This window comes from Calypte anna, chromosome 6, assembly GCF_003957555.1.
Source record: "Calypte anna isolate BGI_N300 chromosome 6, bCalAnn1_v1.p, whole genome shotgun sequence".
Lineage (NCBI taxonomy): Eukaryota > Metazoa > Chordata > Aves > Apodiformes > Trochilidae > Calypte > Calypte anna.
The window spans coordinates 5,551,801-5,571,704 of NC_044252.1; the positions used below are offsets into that span (position 1 = coordinate 5,551,801).

General features: G+C 39.1%; 1 protein-coding gene across 8 annotated transcripts; it reads left to right on the top strand.

Annotated features, from left to right (window-relative positions):
* The first annotated feature begins 1,014 nt into the window (after window positions 1-1,014).
* On the top strand, window positions 1,015-8,315 carry SFTPD (surfactant protein D). 8 transcript variants are annotated; one of them, XM_030453555.1, is made up of 6 exons: window positions 1,015-1,049; window positions 1,140-1,262; window positions 3,618-3,795; window positions 5,052-5,159; window positions 5,784-5,873; window positions 7,773-8,315. In XM_030453555.1, exons 1-6 carry the CDS (start codon window positions 1,020-1,022, stop codon window positions 8,150-8,152), a joined length of 909 nt encoding a protein of 302 aa, XP_030309415.1. In that variant the 5' UTR covers window positions 1,015-1,019; the 3' UTR covers window positions 8,153-8,315. The 8 variants fall into 8 exon arrangements, with proteins under 8 accessions (XP_030309415.1, XP_030309417.1, XP_030309419.1 ...); XM_030453557.1 differs by lacking the exon at window positions 1,015-1,049 and adding an exon at window positions 2,814-2,886 and having other exon boundaries at window positions 1,082-1,262; XM_030453559.1 differs by lacking the exon at window positions 1,015-1,049 and adding an exon at window positions 2,814-2,886 and having other exon boundaries at window positions 1,084-1,262; window positions 3,587-3,795.
* Window positions 8,316-19,904: the final 11,589 nt, after the last annotated feature.

Sequence of the window (19,904 nt, forward strand, 5' to 3'; positions counted from 1 at the left end):
CAAAGTTACAAGATGAGACCTGAATGTCATGTACTGACATCAGAGAGATAGATACCACCTTTGGTCCTTGGCCAAAATAGCAAAGGGTGCTGTGGAAATTTCAGCTTCTATAAAAAAAATTTAAAATATAAATATAAAAAAATCTCTAATTACAAATCTCTTAATGATTTTGGCTCTACAGTGATTTTCTCAAATCAGAGCTGACATACAGCCCTGCTCTGAACTGCTGTTTTTATTTTATTTTCACTGAAACTATATTTATTCTAAGTCCTGAACAGGCCATACACAAAGACAGCCTGACAGCCTCCAGCATCCTTGTCTGATGCCACCACACCAGAGAGCAGCCTCAGAAATGGGATCGAGAGTCTGAGCTGGGTTTTGGCAGCTGGAGATGTCTCACAGACCTTCCTCTGGGTAAGGAAACCTTCTGCAAGCAGAAGTGCCCAAGACATCTCTTCCTCAGCATGATATTTGGTGTTATTCATTTCCCAGAGCTACCTGTGGCAATATCCCACATGCTACTGTACTTTTCATGTCCACACTGGACATTGCCAGCTGGACAGTGTAAACTTTGTTTAGAAGTTTAATCTCAGTCACTAGCACTACAGGAAAACAAGTAGTAAGTGTTTTACTTAAGTGATAAATTTTTTTCACCCCTTGTTGTTTTTCCTGATCTTACATCCCATTTTTAAACATAAATGGGAATGTTTGAGTAGGCAAAGGTTTTGCCATGGGTAATTCAGAAGACACTTCAGGAAAGGCAGTGACTGGAATCAAGCAAGCCTCAAATATCTTCCCCTTCTCCCAGGTTATTCAAAATTAAATCGATTGAATAAAGGGGAAAAACCTTACAGTCAGAACTTTCAGTGCCTGAAGTTATCCTGACTTTTTTTGGTTGTTCATTTGTCCTGTACCACAGCCAATGTCTGTTCAAGGCCATGCAAAGAGCAAAGGGCTGATTCCCAGAATCCCATATGCAGCACCTGTAAATAGGGGTGGTAAGATTGAGGCAGGCAGGCATGAGGATTGTGCAAGACAGAGATAAGCCAGTAAGCAACCTCCTCACAAAATAAAGCATGAAATTACAGCTTTTAGTAGCAATGTAAGGTGGTTTGTGTTGGTTTTTTTTCTCTTGGCAGGCTCATCCTCATGGTAAAAATCCATCTGGTTTCTGTTCCATTTTACATTCTGTTGTGCTGGCTGACAGGGAAGCCAGTGGTGTGATAAGAGTTTCACTGTGTACTGATCAAGTAAAGGTGTTGGTAAGTAGAGATCTCTTTTGCTGTGATGAGTGTTTGACCATTCTGAGGCCAGGCAGCCCTTGCAGGTGCAGACATGCTGGTTAGAAAGGACTTTTTTGTCCTCCTGGAGCATGGACAGCTGATGAGGAGGACTTAGCAGGATGTACTCTGGCAGTTTCATAGCAGTCTCTCTCTGATCATTCTCTCTATAAATGTAATGTCTGCTTTGGAGAAGCAGTTTTCCTAGCATTTGATTTCAATAGGGCCACCCTGTGCTGTCACTGCTGGGTTTTGGACTAATGATTCAGAGGTGCCACCTCCATTATTAGGTCTGGAACAAGGACTCCCTGATGTCTTTTCCAGTATTCCTTCCCCGCTCTTACCTGCTGTGGGTGAATCATCTCCTAAAGCAAGTTTCATGGAGGCACAAAAGAATCATCCAAGTACTCTGTCTTTCAATAGGACCTCCAGAATTAGCTGCTTCCTAAATATAAAGGTTTCATGGCATCTTTCAAGGCCTAATTCTTATCTCTCTGCTGGGAATGTCTGTAACTGTGTAAACCTTGGGACCTGAGGACAGTTATTACACCCACCCTTAGTGTGATTCTCTGTGAGTTTTTTGTTTTGGTTTGGTTTGGGTTGGGTTGGGTTTTTTTGTGAGAAATCTGGAACAAACCCTTGTTGGTGCAAATTAACATTAGTCTCCTTGGGAAGTGATTCCATTGCAAGGAAACACTGCCACCAATTTGCTGAAGGTACAGGCACTTTGGCTCTCCAGGAATAAAGGACTGGGGTAGTCAACTTGGAGGAGTTTGGAGGTAAATTCTGGCAGGGAAAAACAACAAATGTTTGTGTGAGGTTGAGTCTCTGTTTGGGAGAGGACTTTTCTGAGAGCTTAAAGTTTTGGTTTCAAGTTTTCTTTTATTGTTCTGTTATTTTGATCTTTATCTTGCTGCCTTCATGGGAAGCAGCAGCAATGTCAACTTCTCTGGCACTGGATAATTAACTTAGCATAAAAATTCAGCAGAAGAAAGTCCTGAGAAGGCTGTTAAGAATTGTCTTGATTCCATGAAGCTGGATAAGAAATATAAACCAGGATTCAAGTTTTGGTACACTTGTTGTCTAAATAACTTTCCTTATTTTGGTGTGTGCCATTGCCCCAGGTTTTGATGTAAGCCTAATGGAGGAAGCACAGGCAAGGATATAAAAAAGGGGTGCTGATTAAACTCTGCTATTTATCCAAAGGATGATGTTCTCACAGTAATATGCTGGTGATTATAGATGATATTGTACTTTATCAGATGAAACATGGCAAGGGAAGCTGCTCTCTGCTGAGCTTTTCTGAGGCTTAAAATAAAGACAAATAATTAAGGTGAGAAGCAAAATTCATGCTGGATTTTATTTTCTCTCCTTTCCCCAATCTGCCAAGCAAATGGTGCTTCTTTAGACTTGGTTTTCACTTTAACTGGAGGCACTGGGAGAAAATGAGGCCAATTGACTTCAGTGTGTGGCTTATTCACTATTAAAGTTTGTCAGCTCATGTCTGTGGTAATTTAATTTCATGTTTTTCAGTTAAATGCAGAACACAAGGGACATGATTGTCTCAAATTTGATCCCCATTTTTAAATCAAGGGCAATTACTGTGGTGAGAATTATTTGTCAGGATTCATGCAGAGCTTTACCTGATGCTGTTAGTGCTGTTCTGCTCAGAGAGGGCAGCAAAGTATTGCAGATCTGGGATCCAGGAGGACTTCAGCTCTGAGACATGTACTGAGGAAGAAATGCATCTTATTAGCATACAAGGTCTGAAAAGAGAATCTGGGAGACAATTGGATTATTGCTACTTAAATGCACTTAAGCTTTTTGTCATTTAAGCTGTGGGTGTTTGCTGGTAGTTGACATGATATCATGAGAAACATCTTCATCACTTAGCTCAGACACAGAGCAGTCCTGAAAGCTGTGGAACAGGAGAGTCCCAGCAGGAATACAATAGCTGGAGAATTCAGGATTCATTCCAAACTGGAATACTCTGTGACTGATTTGGCATCAGGAGAAATCCTTTAAATTGAGTTCTACAATGAACAAAACATGACAATGGATTAGCAGCCCAGTGAGGTTGATGGCTGCTGCTATATTGCCTCCTGAGATTTTCAGATTCTTCCAAGCTTGGTTATTCTTTTGGGATTTCCACACATCAAGATGCAATCAGAACCTAGGGAAAATGGTTCAGACACCCTCCCCTCTTCTTAGGTTATTTTTTTTTTTGCTGAAGATGGGAGTGTATTTCCTTTGAAGTCATGTAAACAGAGAAATGTGTGAAATTTACTCTGCTTGATTTGTCACAGATCTGTGGATTTAGCAATGACTCTACTTCAGCCTTTCAGTGCCTTGATACTTTGGATTTCCCTGCTGATGGTAACAAGTTCAGTTAACCCAGATAAACCTGAAGAGAAAATTTATTCCTGCCCAGTAATTCAGTGCAGTGCTCCTGCAGTCCATGGCTTGCCAGGCAGAGATGGAAGAGATGGTCCCAAAGGTGAAAAGGGAGAGCCAGGTATGGAGTTATGACTGCTTAGCAACATCGTGTTTTTGACACTCCTTATCATCCCTTTAATCTTGTTTCATGCCTCCACTCATCCATTTTGTCTTTAACTTCTCTCCTTCTCTTCTGCCCCATTAAACTTCTGTGGGCCCCACACAATTTCAGGAAGCTGAAAATGCTTTCTGCATTTATAATGCTGGATACTTGGCTTTTAAAAAACAAAAAATACATTTTCACAGCAGCTCATGAAACAGAGCTGTAATGAGATTTTAATCTGATTGTACCATTTGTACTCTGAATCACTTAGAGTTTCCTACAATATTCTACTAAATTATTACTGCTTTTTCTTTCCAGGGGCAAGCTCTCAAAACCAGAAATCATTCTTGCTAGGGTTGGCTACTAATCTGATGGTCATAACTTGATTTCTCCATACTCAGTACATCCCAACAACAGAATTCCCCCAAGGCATGAATGAAGTTAGGTAACTTTTTTTCATGCACTGCTGCAAAGAGCAAAGAGATCAAGCAAATGATTTTTGCCATGGGGTAGAACCAAGCCACCTGCTCTCCCAAGTTACCAAATCATAGGTTCTGTGCAAATTCTTAATAAATACATATGGAATTCTGTACTTCCCATAATCTGTCTGTTTTATCAAGAATGTATCACACATCTTGGAATTAGAGCTTTTGAACCTCCAAGCAAACCTCTGTCATTATCAATACCACTTGATATGAACCATGACATAAAATTACAGTGACATACATTGCAATTATGTATAGACATTTTCTGTATGTATAGACATTTTCTGTATGTATAGACATTTTCTGTATGTATAGATATTTTCTGGACTACCTCAGTATTCCATCTGCAACTTCATGGTTGAAAAAGTAAAGCCAGCACTATGTTTCAACAAGACATTTCAGATGTATCTTTAATCTTACGATATTAGCTCATTTTCTAGATCATATACTGTGATGTGTGAGTGGATTACAGCTGAAATATGTCACCTTTCTGGTTTTGGAGCATGTGCACCTCTGCAATAACATTAAAGACCATTTATTTCATTAGATTTTCAGTGCCATAAGTAGGTGTAGTAAAGACACTTTCATCAAAGTAATTAAGTTCCTAGCAAATTAAGCTTTTCACAGGAACAATTAAATTTATTTTCCTAGGGGCAGGGGTATGTGCTCTATCTAAGCATTCAGAAAATATAGTGGGAGAAGAACTTAGAAAACATTTAAACAATTTTATTTTAATTCAAACTCTAGGAGAAGGACTGAGAGGTCTACATGGTTTCCCTGGAAAAATGGGACCTCCAGGAATAAAAGGAGATTTAGGACCACAAGGAGAGAAAGGAGAAAAAGGAGAATGTGAAGGTAAGAAATATTTTTTTCATGTTTCTATGATCTGGTTTGCAAACACCTGTCAGTCTATTTTCAGAAAAAAATATTTGTGGTACTGCCCAGTATTCTTATAACATCATTTGAGGAAATGTGTGATTTCCAGAAGTGTAAAAAACAGAAATAAAAACTGTCTGTTAATAGATGAGTTGACCAACATATCTAGGGGAAAAAAGTGTCTGGAATGAGTCACTAGTTTATTGTTGTCTGTGAGTGAAATAACTGCCTTTCTCTCTCATATTATAAATAACATTTTTCAGTTTCATTTTTTGCCTGTTCATGTATTTTTATGTCAATTTTAATTCATTTAAAAATGTTTACGTGTGTTTTTCCATTGAGAACTGGCCTTTTCCCTCTGAAGTGAAGATGATTTAGGCAGCCCTGAAAGTTCAAAGCCCACCCAAGTATTCATCCCAGTAAGGATAAAGGTTCTCCCAGTGGCACACATTCCCATGGAATAAATCTGCCACAGGGCTTATGATTTCTGTTCTGAAAACCAAATAGCTCTGACATGGCATCAGGTTAGAGGAGAGCTAAGCATCTGAGAGACAGATGTTTTCATTTTACTACAAATTACTAAATAACAACCTTAACTCCTAGGTGTAGTAAGCAATGACCTGCAGAGACAAGTAACTGCTTTGGAAATGAAAGTACAGGCTTTGGAGAATGAACTAAACAGATACAAAAGAGGTAAGGTGCAATCACTGATGATTTTTCTTTTGGCCTGGTAAAATGATGAACATTCCTGTGATGGAGAAGGGACTAAAAACAGTAGTTTGGAACAATATTACCAGTTTTAGTTGTATTTCTCATGGGTGAGGGTCATTAATTAAATGCTGTAACACTGAATAGTCCTTCCAGAACTGATCTGCCAAGCTTCAAGGAGGACATTGCCAGCACAGAGGTCAGGGGCTTTGTCACATGGATTGTTCTCTGAGTGCTTCTGCTTTAAGCATTGTATGATATTTCTCTTACTGCCTTAGTTCTATATAATAATTTTCTATTAATAGCCATGGAGTGGCATGCTGTCTGGCTTGAAGTAACTTCTCGAGTGATAAATGTGTAAATATTTTCAAAGAATGTCTCATCAGGGCACTGGTACAGGTGCCACATTAGGAAAAACAAAAGGGCAGAATCAAAGAATTTTTCTGGTTGGAAAAGACAGTAAAAATCATCAATTCCAAAGGCCAATCACTGGTCTTACTTTAACCTGGGAGGAAATTCCATAGGATGCAATTTATCACAGGATAGTGTCACCTAGCTCTGCATCTCCCACTGGCCAGCTTTCCAAGGGAGGGTCTTCCCTGGGGAAAGCACAACTCTGAAGTTGTGTGTAAAGCCTGAAAATAACCTGGAATGGGGGCAAGCAATTGATGAGCAAAGAGAGGCCAAAGAGCTGGTAGCAGTAATCTCTTTAGTCATCTCCCTTTTTTTAACCTCTGCTCAAGTGTAAAACCATAAAAAACTGCACCAATTTTGTAGCAAAATATCTGTACATTTAAAAACAGATTATCATATAACTACACATTGTCCAAGGGGAAAAAAAAAAAAAGGACCTTTCACCAGTGGTTCACATAAGCACAACATAAAAAAAAGAAATTCAGTGGTTAAATACTATACAAGACATTTTTACTAGTAACATATTGATGCCATAAGACCAGGAAAGGTTAAGCTGTAAGAAAAAAATCTATCTTGGGGGAAAATACAAACTTCTCTTCAGTCCACACTAGAAAAGGGTGTCAGAAACTATTGTGGAGATTCTACTTGGTACAGGAGCGTGATGGGGATTAACTGCCCACAGGACTATTGTGCTGGTACCACTCCCACATCAGGGAAAAATTAACTATGCATATGCTCTAGTTTTGTGTAATTTTTGCAAGGTGGTAAGCTCCCTTCACACTTACACCTGAAACCATGAGATAAGACCATAAGATAAGATAATTTGCCCATTAAAGACAGCAACCATGTTTCAAAAGAATTGCTGCTGGCCGTTTTATCAGTAAATGAACAAGAGCTTCACTCTGCTTTGGCTTTTCATGAAGGGTTGTCAGGGATGTGAGTTATGGATTCCTGCTTCTCCTCAGATAGTTTATAATATCTGGAGAAATAGTTAAGTTCCCTTGGCTCCCTAAAGTTGTCCCTATATCTCCTCTTTCTGCTGTGTCACTTCAAACCCTGGATTTTGTTACACTCCCTGAGTTTTGGTTTCTGGGATAAAGCTGATGGGGAGAGAGAATCTCCTAATTGCAGCTCTGTGGCTTTTTATGGTTTTAATTGATCTGTGATGTTTGCACTGAAACCTGGCAAGCTCTTTTGTCCTGATTGCAATTTGAGTATGAATTCCTTCAGATCCTGACTTAACACTGTATGAACTGGAAACTAAAAACATGAGAACAAAACATGCTATTTCTAGGTGTCTATTTGGTTGGATTTCTGCTGAATTCTGCCTTGTATCATCAGTAGCCACTTCATCAGTAGTCTGCTCATAGCTGCTATTGGCTACTTCTGAAGTACAGTTGTGATAGAGATACACAAATATATCATGATTGGGTTTTGGTATAATAAAATTATGTTCACTTTTGTTTCTAGTTTTGATTTTAAAGAACACCAGGAGTATTGGTAAAAAAATATTTGTCTCAACTGACAGAGAAGAAACTTTTGCCAATGGAAAATCCCTTTGTGGAAAAGCTGGAGGTTCCCTTGCCTCTCCTGTGAATGAGGCTGAGAATACAGCTTTAAAAGACTTAATAACACCTTCAAAGCAGGCTTATATTGGGATATCTGATGAACAGACTGAAGGCAGGTTTGACTATCTGACTGGAGGGACTGTAACTTACACAAACTGGAAAGCTGGAGAACCAAATAATCTAAAAAATGAAGATTGTGCAGTAATACAAGACTCTGGGAAGTGGAATGACCTGAGTTGTTCAAGTTCACGTGCCTTAATTATTTGTGAACTCTTGAGCTGATGAACTGAAGAAAACCCCAAGATTTTGCTCTCAGTTACGTGGCTGATGTAGAAGTTTGTTCCCATAAGGGTGGCCTGTATTAACCAGAACCTGAGTGGATTTATGATTGTTTTCTCTTTCAGTTTTGAATCTCAGAATAAAAAAAGACTTAATTTTTCATTGATTATGAATTCAGTTGTGTTTATCATAATGATAGTAAAGCTAGTAAGTTACAGCATGCTCACAAGACTGAGCAGTTGTGCACCTTCATATGAGATCCTCATAAATGCAGCATGAGGGAAGCATTTTTTAATAATCTTGAAACTCATGAAAAAAATTTATATATTCTGCCTTTTAGCTGAGCTGTAAACTTGGAGAGATTACTATGCACATGTTGCTTCTGATACCTGCTTTTATCATGTGGATAGTGCACACAGTCCCATGTTACTTAAGCATTTAGTGATGGCTTTGCTCCTACTGTGCTTTTATTCTAGTTTTAAAATTGCCAGTTAATGCTCAGATAGATCCTAGAGTGATAATTGTCATCTGGGTACAGAGGTTATTGCTCACAAGTGATTACTGACATGTAAATAATTTGGGGGTTTTGTTTTTGTTTTTTTTATTGTGGGGTTTTTGGCAATTTTTGTGCTGTGTTTTCTATGTAACAGGAAAATGAAATTTGCTGTAAGTACAAAGAGGAATAAAACAGTAAAATGCCCAACTAGGTTGCTTTGTGGGCAGTAGAAAAATCACCAAAGAGCAAGACCTTTTTTGGCAATCTGTAGGCATCATAGGAAGTACAGGAAATATAGATCAAGATTTAAATGCACTAGAAACCAGAAAACTTGAAGTTAAACACAAGAGCCTACTGGTGAAATATACTTCAAGTGGGATTAGCTCATGCAGAAAAACAGTAAAAGACATTATGTACCTGAATAGGTCCTTACTGTGAGAGAAGTGATACCTTAGGCTTTTATGATTTGCTTGATGGAAGCTTCTTTCACCTCAAGAGAACTACAGACTGGATTAACTATGAATGGGTGAATACCATGGCAATGAAGCCCAATAATAAAAGTTTGACAATTAAGAAAAAGTTTACATGCAGGTTTTACGTTTTTGACCATGGAAGAGCAGAAGATTTTCTACTTCTCTTCGAGACGTACCAAAATACCTCTGTGGGGAGAAGGACCCTGCCAGCTTACCTGGACCACAAGAGCATAGGAACAGATCTATACAGAGGGATATTTGGTGCCCTGCTCATCTCTTTTATAACTGTTATTTTCACTGCCTGATTCCTTGTCTACCTTTGTAAGCAATGACATTTATTTTCTCTGCAGCAGGTTATTACAGGTATAGCAAAAACAGCTACTGAAACTGGTGAAGAGCATGAATTTTCTAGAAAATTATCTATCTGATTATCTGCATCATGCTCCCCTAGTCATTCATTATTGGCAAGGTATCATTGCAGATCTCAATTGAACTGTATTCCATTTCTTCACTAATTGGTGCCCTGCAGCTATAAAAACAAGATCTTCTCGAGTTTTTAATCAATATTTATTATATCAAAATGCAGGATGTGGTGCAATATTTAAAAGACACGTTTGGATTAATTTAGAACAAGAAAGATGTTCTGGAGAGCAAGCACAATCCTGTTGTGCTTCCAAGTTTGGGGATCAGTGGTAATTCAGTCTGCAGTGCATTTATTTGGAACAATGATGCAAGTCTGCTTTGAGATTGCATCCAGAAAACACTGTATGTTTTGTGACCATTTCATTTGGAGCTGGACAAAGAGCAGTGCTGTAATATGCCCCTAGTTGGAGAACCAAATAATCTAAAAAATGAAGACTGTTACAAGGTCTGTAGTAGTATTTTGCAGATGTGAACACCAAGGTTATGTCAACAGGTTTTTCTAGAAACACTGTTCCTAATTGTCATGTCAAACTCTCAACTCCATCTCTAAAATGTAATTTAGACTAATTTTTACATGATTTTGCCCAGCAAATCCACAATGTGGCTATTAGAAATTCATGAAGCTCCCTGTAACATTATGCTAACAGGTAATGTAAACAGGATCTGTACAGACTGCAAAGCTGTCTGCAGGTAAGTGCTAAAACAGCCTTAGCTAAAAGCACTGGGAGGTCACAAAAGCAGAAGGGGAGAACATTCATATTGTATGCTCTGTTTCCTACAGTCCAAAGTTACCAGGTAACTAAATTTTTAACCAGGTGTGTGCATGAAAAGTGCATTTTGCCCCAGAAATGATGGTGTAAATTTTAGCAAACTGATGCTGCATTTTGTGATTCTACCTGAGTAAAATCCTGGTTCAGCTCATCTCTTGGGTCCTTAAGCTCCCAGGCTTCAGTCTGGTATCTCCTCTCCTTTGCCTAGTGTTGCCTGTCTTGGAGGTTTTACCCTGGTGTAAACCATCTCAGGGAAAATGGTTCCCCAGCTGAAACACCTGGGAAGAAGGGAAGCTGCTGCTTTCCTTCCTTTCTAGAAATCTCAACTCTGCTCTGTATTTGAACAGATGAAAATCCATCTCTGGTGCAGAAGCTCCAAAAATGCAGCTGTGTAAGTATAGCTCTGCTAGTCTGGACTTACCTAGAAAATTCTCCTGTTGCTCAGAGGAGCAGAAATGCTGCTAAGTACTGAAATCTGGGAGTTTTGGCAAGCCTTTGCATGGGAGCAGTCTGATCTTGGACTGGACAATGTCCACAGGGCAGAAATAAGACCTGGAAAGAGAAAATGAGTTTTTAGAAAGGTGTATTACTTGAAACTTTTAAACTCAGCAAGGTACGATCAGGTGTGCCCAAAATCCTGACCCTTCTCTCCATACATGTTAGGGACCCACTTCTTTAGGGACATCTTTGTTCATTAGGTACTGAAAAGAGTTTAAAATTATGTTCTATTATCTTCCAAGAGGCTTAAATCAGCATCCATGATGACCACTTGGTTTTGCATTCATTTTAAACTAACCTGCATTTAGTGTTATACCTCTGATTGGAACCATCTCACTTGGTGCTGGTACATCCTCTGTAGAGCTTCTGAGCAATTCTGGGTGAAAACACCATTTATTAATCAGCTGCTGGGTTTATCTTGCTAAAAAATACACAATTTCAGGCTGAGTACAGAGTTAGAAGGGAGCTGTTCTGTCACATGTGGAAAAAAAAAAACAAAAAACAACACAATTTCTGAAAAGCTCTTTTCCTCCCTTTTTATTTTTCAAGTGGCAGTTGTAAGCAGGAATCACCAGGTGGAAACAGGAAGCTATTTCAGTCAGTGGTAACTTGTACTTACTGGTTAATTTTTAAATTCTTACACATAAATGTGGGGAAAGGGGTGGTTAACTTACACTCAGAGCAGAGAAAAAACATGTCCTTTGCTGTGACTTTTTTCCTGTTAGGGAAGAAGGCATCACCCTCGTGTGAGAAACACTCAGAGGAGAAGTGTTACACAGGGCAGTCTGCATTTAGTAGTTGGCTTTAGTGCTAATAACGTGGCTCAACTCTTTGGCCTGGCACCTGGAGACAAAAGGAAAGAAAAGGATTGCAGTTTGGACAGTAATGCACAGGAAAAGAAATAATGCAGGAGAGCCTGGAAACCTTGGTACAGTCTCCTCTCCCTTCCAGGCTCTCTGCCAAACCTCCCAGCACTAACATCATGACTGGATCCTCTGTTATCTCTTGGGAATGAATTTATCCTGAGGCACACCTACAGTTAACATCTCTTTTTCTGGCCTGTGACCCCAGTGATGCCTCAGACATGGGTAGCTTGAGCTGTTAAGATCAGTGCTTCAGGGCAGACAGCTCTGAGAGGTTTTTCCTGGCTGGCTCTGTGCTCTGGTTTGTTTACATCTGAGCTGCACAGTTTGTCCCACAGGGCTGAACTTCTGAATTAATCCTGCAAGAAGCTTCTGAGAGTTTTGCAGTGGAAGGAGGACTCTGCATTGTCCAAGTGGTTGGCATCCTCTTCCAGGATGTTTAAATACAGGTAAAACTTGAAGCAGATGAAGTAAGTATATAGAATGTGAAAGGAGCAGTCAGTACACATTTAAGCATCTAATTTCAGAGTGCTAACATTAGGCTTCATGGAAGTGGGCCTGGAGCAGCCTAAATTCAGGGTTTCATTGCAGTCCTCACAGAAAATAGTGTTACAGAGCTGCAAAAGATGTGTTTGTGTGTATGTACGGATGCTGTCTTGTAAGATTTGAATACTCAAAGTTTCCTTTCACTCCTGTGTGGCTTTGCCCTAGTCTGGTCTCTTGTTTAGCCCCTGGTTTGATTACTTTGGACAGCCATATGAGGAGTCCCAGGTATTTTCATCCCCATTTTTCCTACTCTCTCTCCCTGCTTGTACTTGAACAAATTTCTGAGATGTTTCCAAGGCACTGAGAAGGGGAAAGATAAATGAAACATTGCAGCTTTCCCCATCAGGCTTTCTCTGCTCTCTTGGGAGAGCTCTGGGCAGCATCTCTCCCCCTTCCTCCCACCTGCAGCTTTTGACCACCTTTGCCTCATGCTTGAGATATATATTAAAAAAAAAAAAAAAAAAAATGCTCTGTGCAGCTTTCCCCCTTATCTTGGGACTTACTTCCAAGCAGAGTTTTGATTCAATTTTTTTTTTTTTTTTTAACAATGAGGGAAGCCAAACTACTACAAGATAGGTGAAGCATTTCACCAAATTTAGTTGAAAATCCTGACTCCTCTAAAGCAGCATCATAATGAGTACATTGGTCACTCTCTTGATTATCTCCTACCTTGCACTTTATGGATCCAATGACATTTGTGCAAGGGTATCCCACTTGGAAGTGCTCTGATCAATACTGCTTTGCTTACAGTGTCCTCTCCATTCTGCTTAAGCAGCCACAGGCATTCACAAGGCAAAAGGGATAGAGAGAGGAGAAGAAAAAGTCAAAAGGAAGAAGTGATGCATTTTTGGCAGGGGAGCTGGACTCAATGATCTCTTTAGGTCCCTTCCAATCCTTAACACTTTGTGATTTCTGTGATTTTTGAAAATTTTTAGCTCTTTGCCTTTTATTATAGAGAGCTTCAGCTAAACTGAAGAAAGGTTCATATATTTCATCTATTTATTAAAGGTTTATTAATATTTAATAAAAATTAATGGTACTTCCTAAGCCTGCTAAGCAGATCTACTTGTGCATCAGAACCCAGTAAAGTTAATTATTACCTTGAAACCTCAGATTGCCCTCAATGTGCTGTTACTTTCTGGTACCCAGTTTTTAGCTTAAAGTTGCAGTCACTGGCATTTGGAGAGTCTCCTTTCAATTGGAAAGTTCAAACAAAATCAAAATGTTTGTTTCCTTTTAATCTTATGTTTTAAAGTCTATTTTAAAGCAGAATCTGTATTTTTAACAAATGTGGATTAACTGCAAACAAGAGCATGTCAGGACTCTGTATGGCAGGAAAAACTTCCAGCTCATCACATGATAGCAGTTGTAAAAGCTATTTAAGAAATGTTTCAAATGTTGTCTGCAATGCTCAAGTGTATTATAAATTAATTCATTGAGAATTGTACATCACATTGTCCTGGGTTACTTGGAGCTCTTCAGTGGCTTTGAATGCATCCCTGACATTTATCTTTACCCAGCAGTGTCAGAATAGTTTTGAATTTTTCCTTTATTCTGGCAGATTGTATGAGGTGTTAGAAAGAATAATAAATTACATTATTTTTCTCTGTTGCAGCAGCACAGTATGTTACAGTATGGAAAGTTAGAAGAGCATGAAAGTTATTAGTCACTTGTGTGACTATTAGCCCTACTTGTGTGGAAACACAGCTGGGGAAATTGATGTTAGAGATGCAATGTACCATTTGTATGGGAGCACTGGGACTGCAGCACTCAGGAGCACAGTTGTTCTCAGCAGGTTTTGAAAGCTCATTTTTATGAGTTTGTACTTCAAATCCACTCCTGCTCTAGATGATTGTCCAAGACAACAGTGGGTATGGACTGACCTTGTCACAGGGAGATGCTCCTTGAACTCAGGAAGCTGGGTTCTCTACAGGGCTGAACACACATCTGAAAAGTCATAGAAAAAACCTACACTACATGTATTTTATAACTGGGACCCCTGAGATCATCTGGTAAGACAGAATAGCAATCAGACTATAGATTCCCACTCATGGGAAATGATGTGAAAGTGTATTCCTGCCCACCAGCTACAAGGAATGCTACAATCTGCTTCCCTCTCATGGATAGTGACAAGAATATTCAGAGAACAGGCAACTACATGACTGCTGATAGGTGCTAGAAACCACCCAGGGTTTCAGAAGATTCTAAAAAGGCAGGAAAAGGCAAAAAAATTGAAAATATTATTATTACCAGGACATGAGCTGCTCCAGCAACTTAGCACACCTAACTGAGGCTACTGGTGTAGGACCAGTAGGTAAACTTGGACTTTTAGGTAAACTTCCCAGTATTTGTGGTGTGTGAGCTTACCAATGAGATAAATATTTAAAAACTATTTAAAAACAATTTAAAACAATTTAATTAATTTAGTTCAGTACTTGAATGGAAGCTCGTCTGTCTGATGAACAGAAAACAGGAACAACAAAAAGGGTACCTATAGCTGTGCTGCTGTTTCCATTTCCAGAACACTACAGATAGGTCAGCAATCAGTAACCTCTCTCTTAATCACTGCTGAGAAGATGTTTTTTTGACTGGGACAATGGCTGTGTAGTTGCATGGTCTGTACATACATTGGGATCCAAGACAAAATGAACAGAAATGTTCATGCTTTTGCATCTCAGATGGAAAAGGTTTGGAGAACACCCACTGTGCATTGCACAGGTCTGTCCCTCTTTGTCAGAATGGATCTGAAATCTCCAGGCCTGGATTTTTTAGAGTTTGCCTCACTAAAAACTGACCTGGCAGTGAACTGCTTGGGAACAGAGGGGCTGAACTGCTGCATGCCAACCTCAGAGAACAGTTCAAGTTAGAGTAGTGAATGTCAAACCAAATTTCAACATAAAAAAAGAAATAAATATCAACAGGTAGCTGAAATGGTTATTAATCATCTTACAGAGTTTTTCTTGTCTTCCTGAGAAAAATATTTAAGCTTCAAAACTGCATATGAAGCTGCTATGAAAGCTTGATAGAGTTACTTACCATGATGGAATAACAAAATTATTTACTTAAGTAGTTGGCATCCCTGGTTATTATCTTTCTCAGGCTTATGAAACATTCTCTCTGATTTGTCAGGCAATCTAACTCTGCTCTGTTTTAACAACCTACTAAACAGTTTTAGTTTGAATTATTCTGGCCACGAGATATAATCAAGATCTCCCAGCCTCTCCAGTCAGACTCTGAGGTTGTAGGTCTCTGTTTTCTCTGAGTCTTCATCTGTTCTTTTCATTTTTATCTAGTAGAAGAACTCCAAGGGGCTATGAACACCTTGCAAAGTATCAGTAACTTTTTAGTGTAAGATTTTATAAAACACTAATAAACAAAATTTATACTGAATACTACAAAATAAATCTGTCTAGTATTTGGCCTTCAGAATAGCCTGTTCTGAAGTTGGGCAATGCTCAGGGTGAAAGGAAAAAGGTTTTAATAAATATATGCAGCTAGCTGAGCCTTTCTTTTCTCTTCATTCCTTTCAGGAATCTTCCACGAATATTTCTACACTGAAGCCTCTGCATTAACTGAACCTTCTTATGTATTTTTGAAGTCAAGCTTGGGTATCAGCACAAGGTAAGGAGATTTTTCTGCTGTTTTGAGCCTTCCCTTGGCATCTCAGTGCTCTTGGTATCAGCAATACAGCCCAGCTACCAGGGATTTAGGGGCAGAATCTGCAGTGGCTGTAGGGCTGTTCCTCCATGCTTTTGCACTACTTGGAGAGTAAAAATTTGCCATTACAGAAACCCCACAGATTCAGTATATTAAATATTATATGCTTCAAACAACACAGTCAGCTACAAAATAGACAGAATTTTGTGTTCAATGTCCCAAAAAGGTCTGTGCAAAATGAAATCCTGCAATCCCTATTGTCTTAATTTCCATAACAGCAGTAACAACAGTGAGATGTGGTGTTTTCTGGGAATTCACTGCCAGTTGCAAAGCAGCTTCGTTTTACTGTGACCACCAGACCTTAAAAGAAGCTTGGTGAGATTATTACTTTCATTTGTAACTCTCTATTTCATGCCACATGTTTTCAATAACAAGTTTCTCCCAAGGACTTAGAATTTCAATTGCCTATAAAATGTTGACAATGCTTTTGGATATCTATGTTCTGACACTTATCAGTGACTTATCAGATGAGCCATTTCCCAGCAATAACAATGTAATAACAGCTTACCAGGACTTTTTTTTTTTTTTTTTTCCTGTTATCTGAGGGCTGGATTATCTTTGTTTTAAATTGATAACAAGGGCCAGGTAGCTGTTTATAAGGGCAAGATACTAATTACAAGCATATGTTTCCAAGGCAATGTTGGACAGGGATTGTTCAGGCACAAATTGCTTCCTATTATGACTTCTGATAGGAGGGACATCTCCCAGTTCATCTCCATGGGAACACAATATGGCAGGACACCTCTCTGATTACTCTGCACTTTTCCCAGTATAAAAAGGGCAATATTTACTCCATGCCAGTACTTACTGATATTGCAGTGGGGAATTTTGTTGTGTTGCTGAGCAAGGATTTGGAATCATCTCCCACAGTGTTGTGCAGTATTCCCATAGAAGCCTGGGTGCTTGGCGTGGGGGATACAGGAGGAATTACCGAGTTGGGAATATGGCCTGCAGGGTGGAAAAGAGAATTTATACACTAGTTAGAAGCAGGATTTCTCAAAGTTTCTAGAGGCAGCATCTTTCTGAACTTCAATTTGTCTACCTGTGAAACAGGAAATCACTATTAGCTTGCCAAGTTAGAATAAGATCATTTCTGTGATTCTGTTTCTTTCTAAAAGGACAAGGCAGAAGCTGCTGATTACAGTTTGGTTAAATTTTTACTAAACCTGGAGAGAGAAGATGGGAAGGGAGAGTGGGAGGGTATTTGTCCTACCTGAAGGAAGAGGTTTCTGTCTAAAAATCTGCCCTGTTCTGTCAAAGCAGGGAATGGTTGCTGCCTTTGTTTTAATGTGCTCTAGTGGAATTTCTGTCATTATTTTCAAGGTACAGAAATAATGTTTTAGTCCAAATTACTTTTCTAGCAACTTGCCCACCATTTTCCAAGAGGCCACTTTACTAACATCCTGTAGCATGCTGGGTGTCAATCTGTGTTTTAAATTAATTTGTTCAAGTAAATAGAAGGAATCAGCTATAATCTGAAAACAACAGACAAGCAGGTTTTTTGTTAAGTTTTAAGGCTATAAGGTTTTGCCATGAGGAAAAAATGCCTGTTTTTTAAACAAAAGCTCTGAAAAACTGGGTCACCCCTTTTCTTGACAGTCTAGTTTTGAATTTGCTTTTCCTAGAATGGAAAATAGATTGAGAGGGATGTATTGCTCAAAGACTCCTTTTTATTCTTTTGTCTTAAGCTTGTATTTTCTGTACTTTGCAAGAACAATGCTACCCAGGACTTGTCCAGTGTCATTTGGTAGACCCAGTTCTTTATAATACACTTCCCTGAGCCCTGCTCCCTCTCTCTGCTGTCCCCTCCTTAAGAGCCTCATTATCCATATTTAGCATCCTCCTTCTCCTCCATCCACCCCAGTACATGTAAACCTCTGCCCAGGGATCCATCCCCTAAAACTACAATCTTTTATTATGCTCAGAGCAAGTCACTGACACCATGTTTGTTCACAAATGAAAATATTTCATAAGTAATTACATTCTTCCTGTAAGATGCTTATCCTCAAGTTAAAGTAATACAAGCCTAGAGCAATAATTTTAATAATTTTAAGGCCTACCCACATCAGAAGTTGTACTTGTTCATTGCTTACAGTGTGGAAAGGTACCATACTCTCTGCAGTTTTCATCCTTTTCCTGCATCCATGCCCTGTACACTAGAATAACAATTATTATTATTAGTTTCTTATTTTCCAAAGGCAGGGGCACTGTTGACCTTCTGATGATTGTTGTTTGAATTTGCCTTAATAAAACTAAACCAAAGGTGGGAGGAGGCAGCACTTTACCCAGTGGATCATTTCATAGAATCATAGAATTGGCTGGGTTGGAAGGGACCTCAGAGATCATCGAGTCCAACCCTTGAACCACCATTGCGGTTGCTAGACCATGGCACTGAGTGCCACATCCAGTCTCTTTTGAAATATCTCCAGGGATGGAGAATCCACTACTTCCCTGGGCAGCCCATTCCAATGTCTGATCACTCTCTCCCTAAAGAAATTCTTTCTAATATCTAACCTAAATCTCCCCTGGCACAACTTAAGACCCTGCCCTCTTGTCTTGTTGAAAGTCATCTGGGAAAAGAGCCCAACCCCCACCTGGCTATGATTCATGACTTAATAGGTGACAGAATTTTAGTTCCAAGTATTTCTGATGAGGGTTTAAGCTGCTGCTTACCGAGTGTTCTTCAAACAGACTTAGGGCCACCTAAATCTGGGTGATAATAAAATCTGTGGGGGCAGAGCAGACAGAGTGCAGTGCAAACACTAAACAGATATTAAAAATGAATGTTGTTTTGAACAAGGTAATGATGGAGAATTGACCACACCTGCACACCACACAGATGCTGTGCTAAGGGGAAGCTTCGAGAGCTGCTACAGGGAACCTGCAGCCCAGTGACACATTTGAGATTATTGCCTCCCAGATTGCTCAAATAAAGTAGCATGGCTTTCATTAGACAGGAAAGTGCAGCATATTTATGCAGATCAGGCTGTGATGAGGTTGTTAGTATCCAGCTCCTTTCAAAACAATGCTGAGCAACATGGAGAGCTCACTTTGCACTGTAGGAATTAGAGGTTTGAAGGCTGTATGGAATTCCTTCTGGTTCTGAAACTACCTTGACAGTTATTAGTTTTCTAATTACTTTTTTATTTTCTATAGTCTTACTGGATGCATTGTGTGTTAGGAATTAGATTCCTTTTTTTTCTAATTCCTCCTTCACCAGCAGTTGAGCAGGCCATGGTAGGTTTGGGGATGAATTCACTGGCATGAACTCTTCAGCATAACTAATATATTAGGGGGTTTAGTTACAAAAAAAAAAAAAAAAAAAAAGATGCAGTTTCTGGTGCCCAGTGAAACCACTGGAGATTTCTGGCTGGGTTTTTTTTGGGTTTTGAGGGTGTTACCCAGCTAAAGATCTTCAGTCATTACCACACAGGTTTTCCTGTAAATGTCAGAATACCAAGCCTGCTACTTATTCTGCAGAGGTGCTAAACTGCAGAAACAATATTTACTTACTTTCTTTTTTTTTCTTATTCCAGTATATTTGTTTTCCCTAATTCTCTTCCACATAACTAAGGAAAGTAAATGGGTGACTAATCTCCCACATTGGATTATGGTTTAAATTCTTATCAGCTTCCATTGTGTCTGTATAATCTGACTCATGGGAAAAGAATTGTTAACAAATGTAAGTTTATTTGCAAGTTTTGTTAAAAATAATAATTTATAAAGTGTTTTCTACATCTGAAGCCATTCAAAGCCACGTGTTCTCACTTTCTTGAATGGACAGAGATAGGATATAGCTGGTAGGGTGTTACTGACTCCCACGTTTCCAATTCCTTATTTAATTTTAAGCATAAACTGTTCTAGGTGAAGGAAATAGTACAAATCTGCAAAGATTTATCATGCTTTTCACATATTAAAGTTACATTTAAATGCCTTGGGAAGGTGGATATGGGCAGTGACACCACAGAA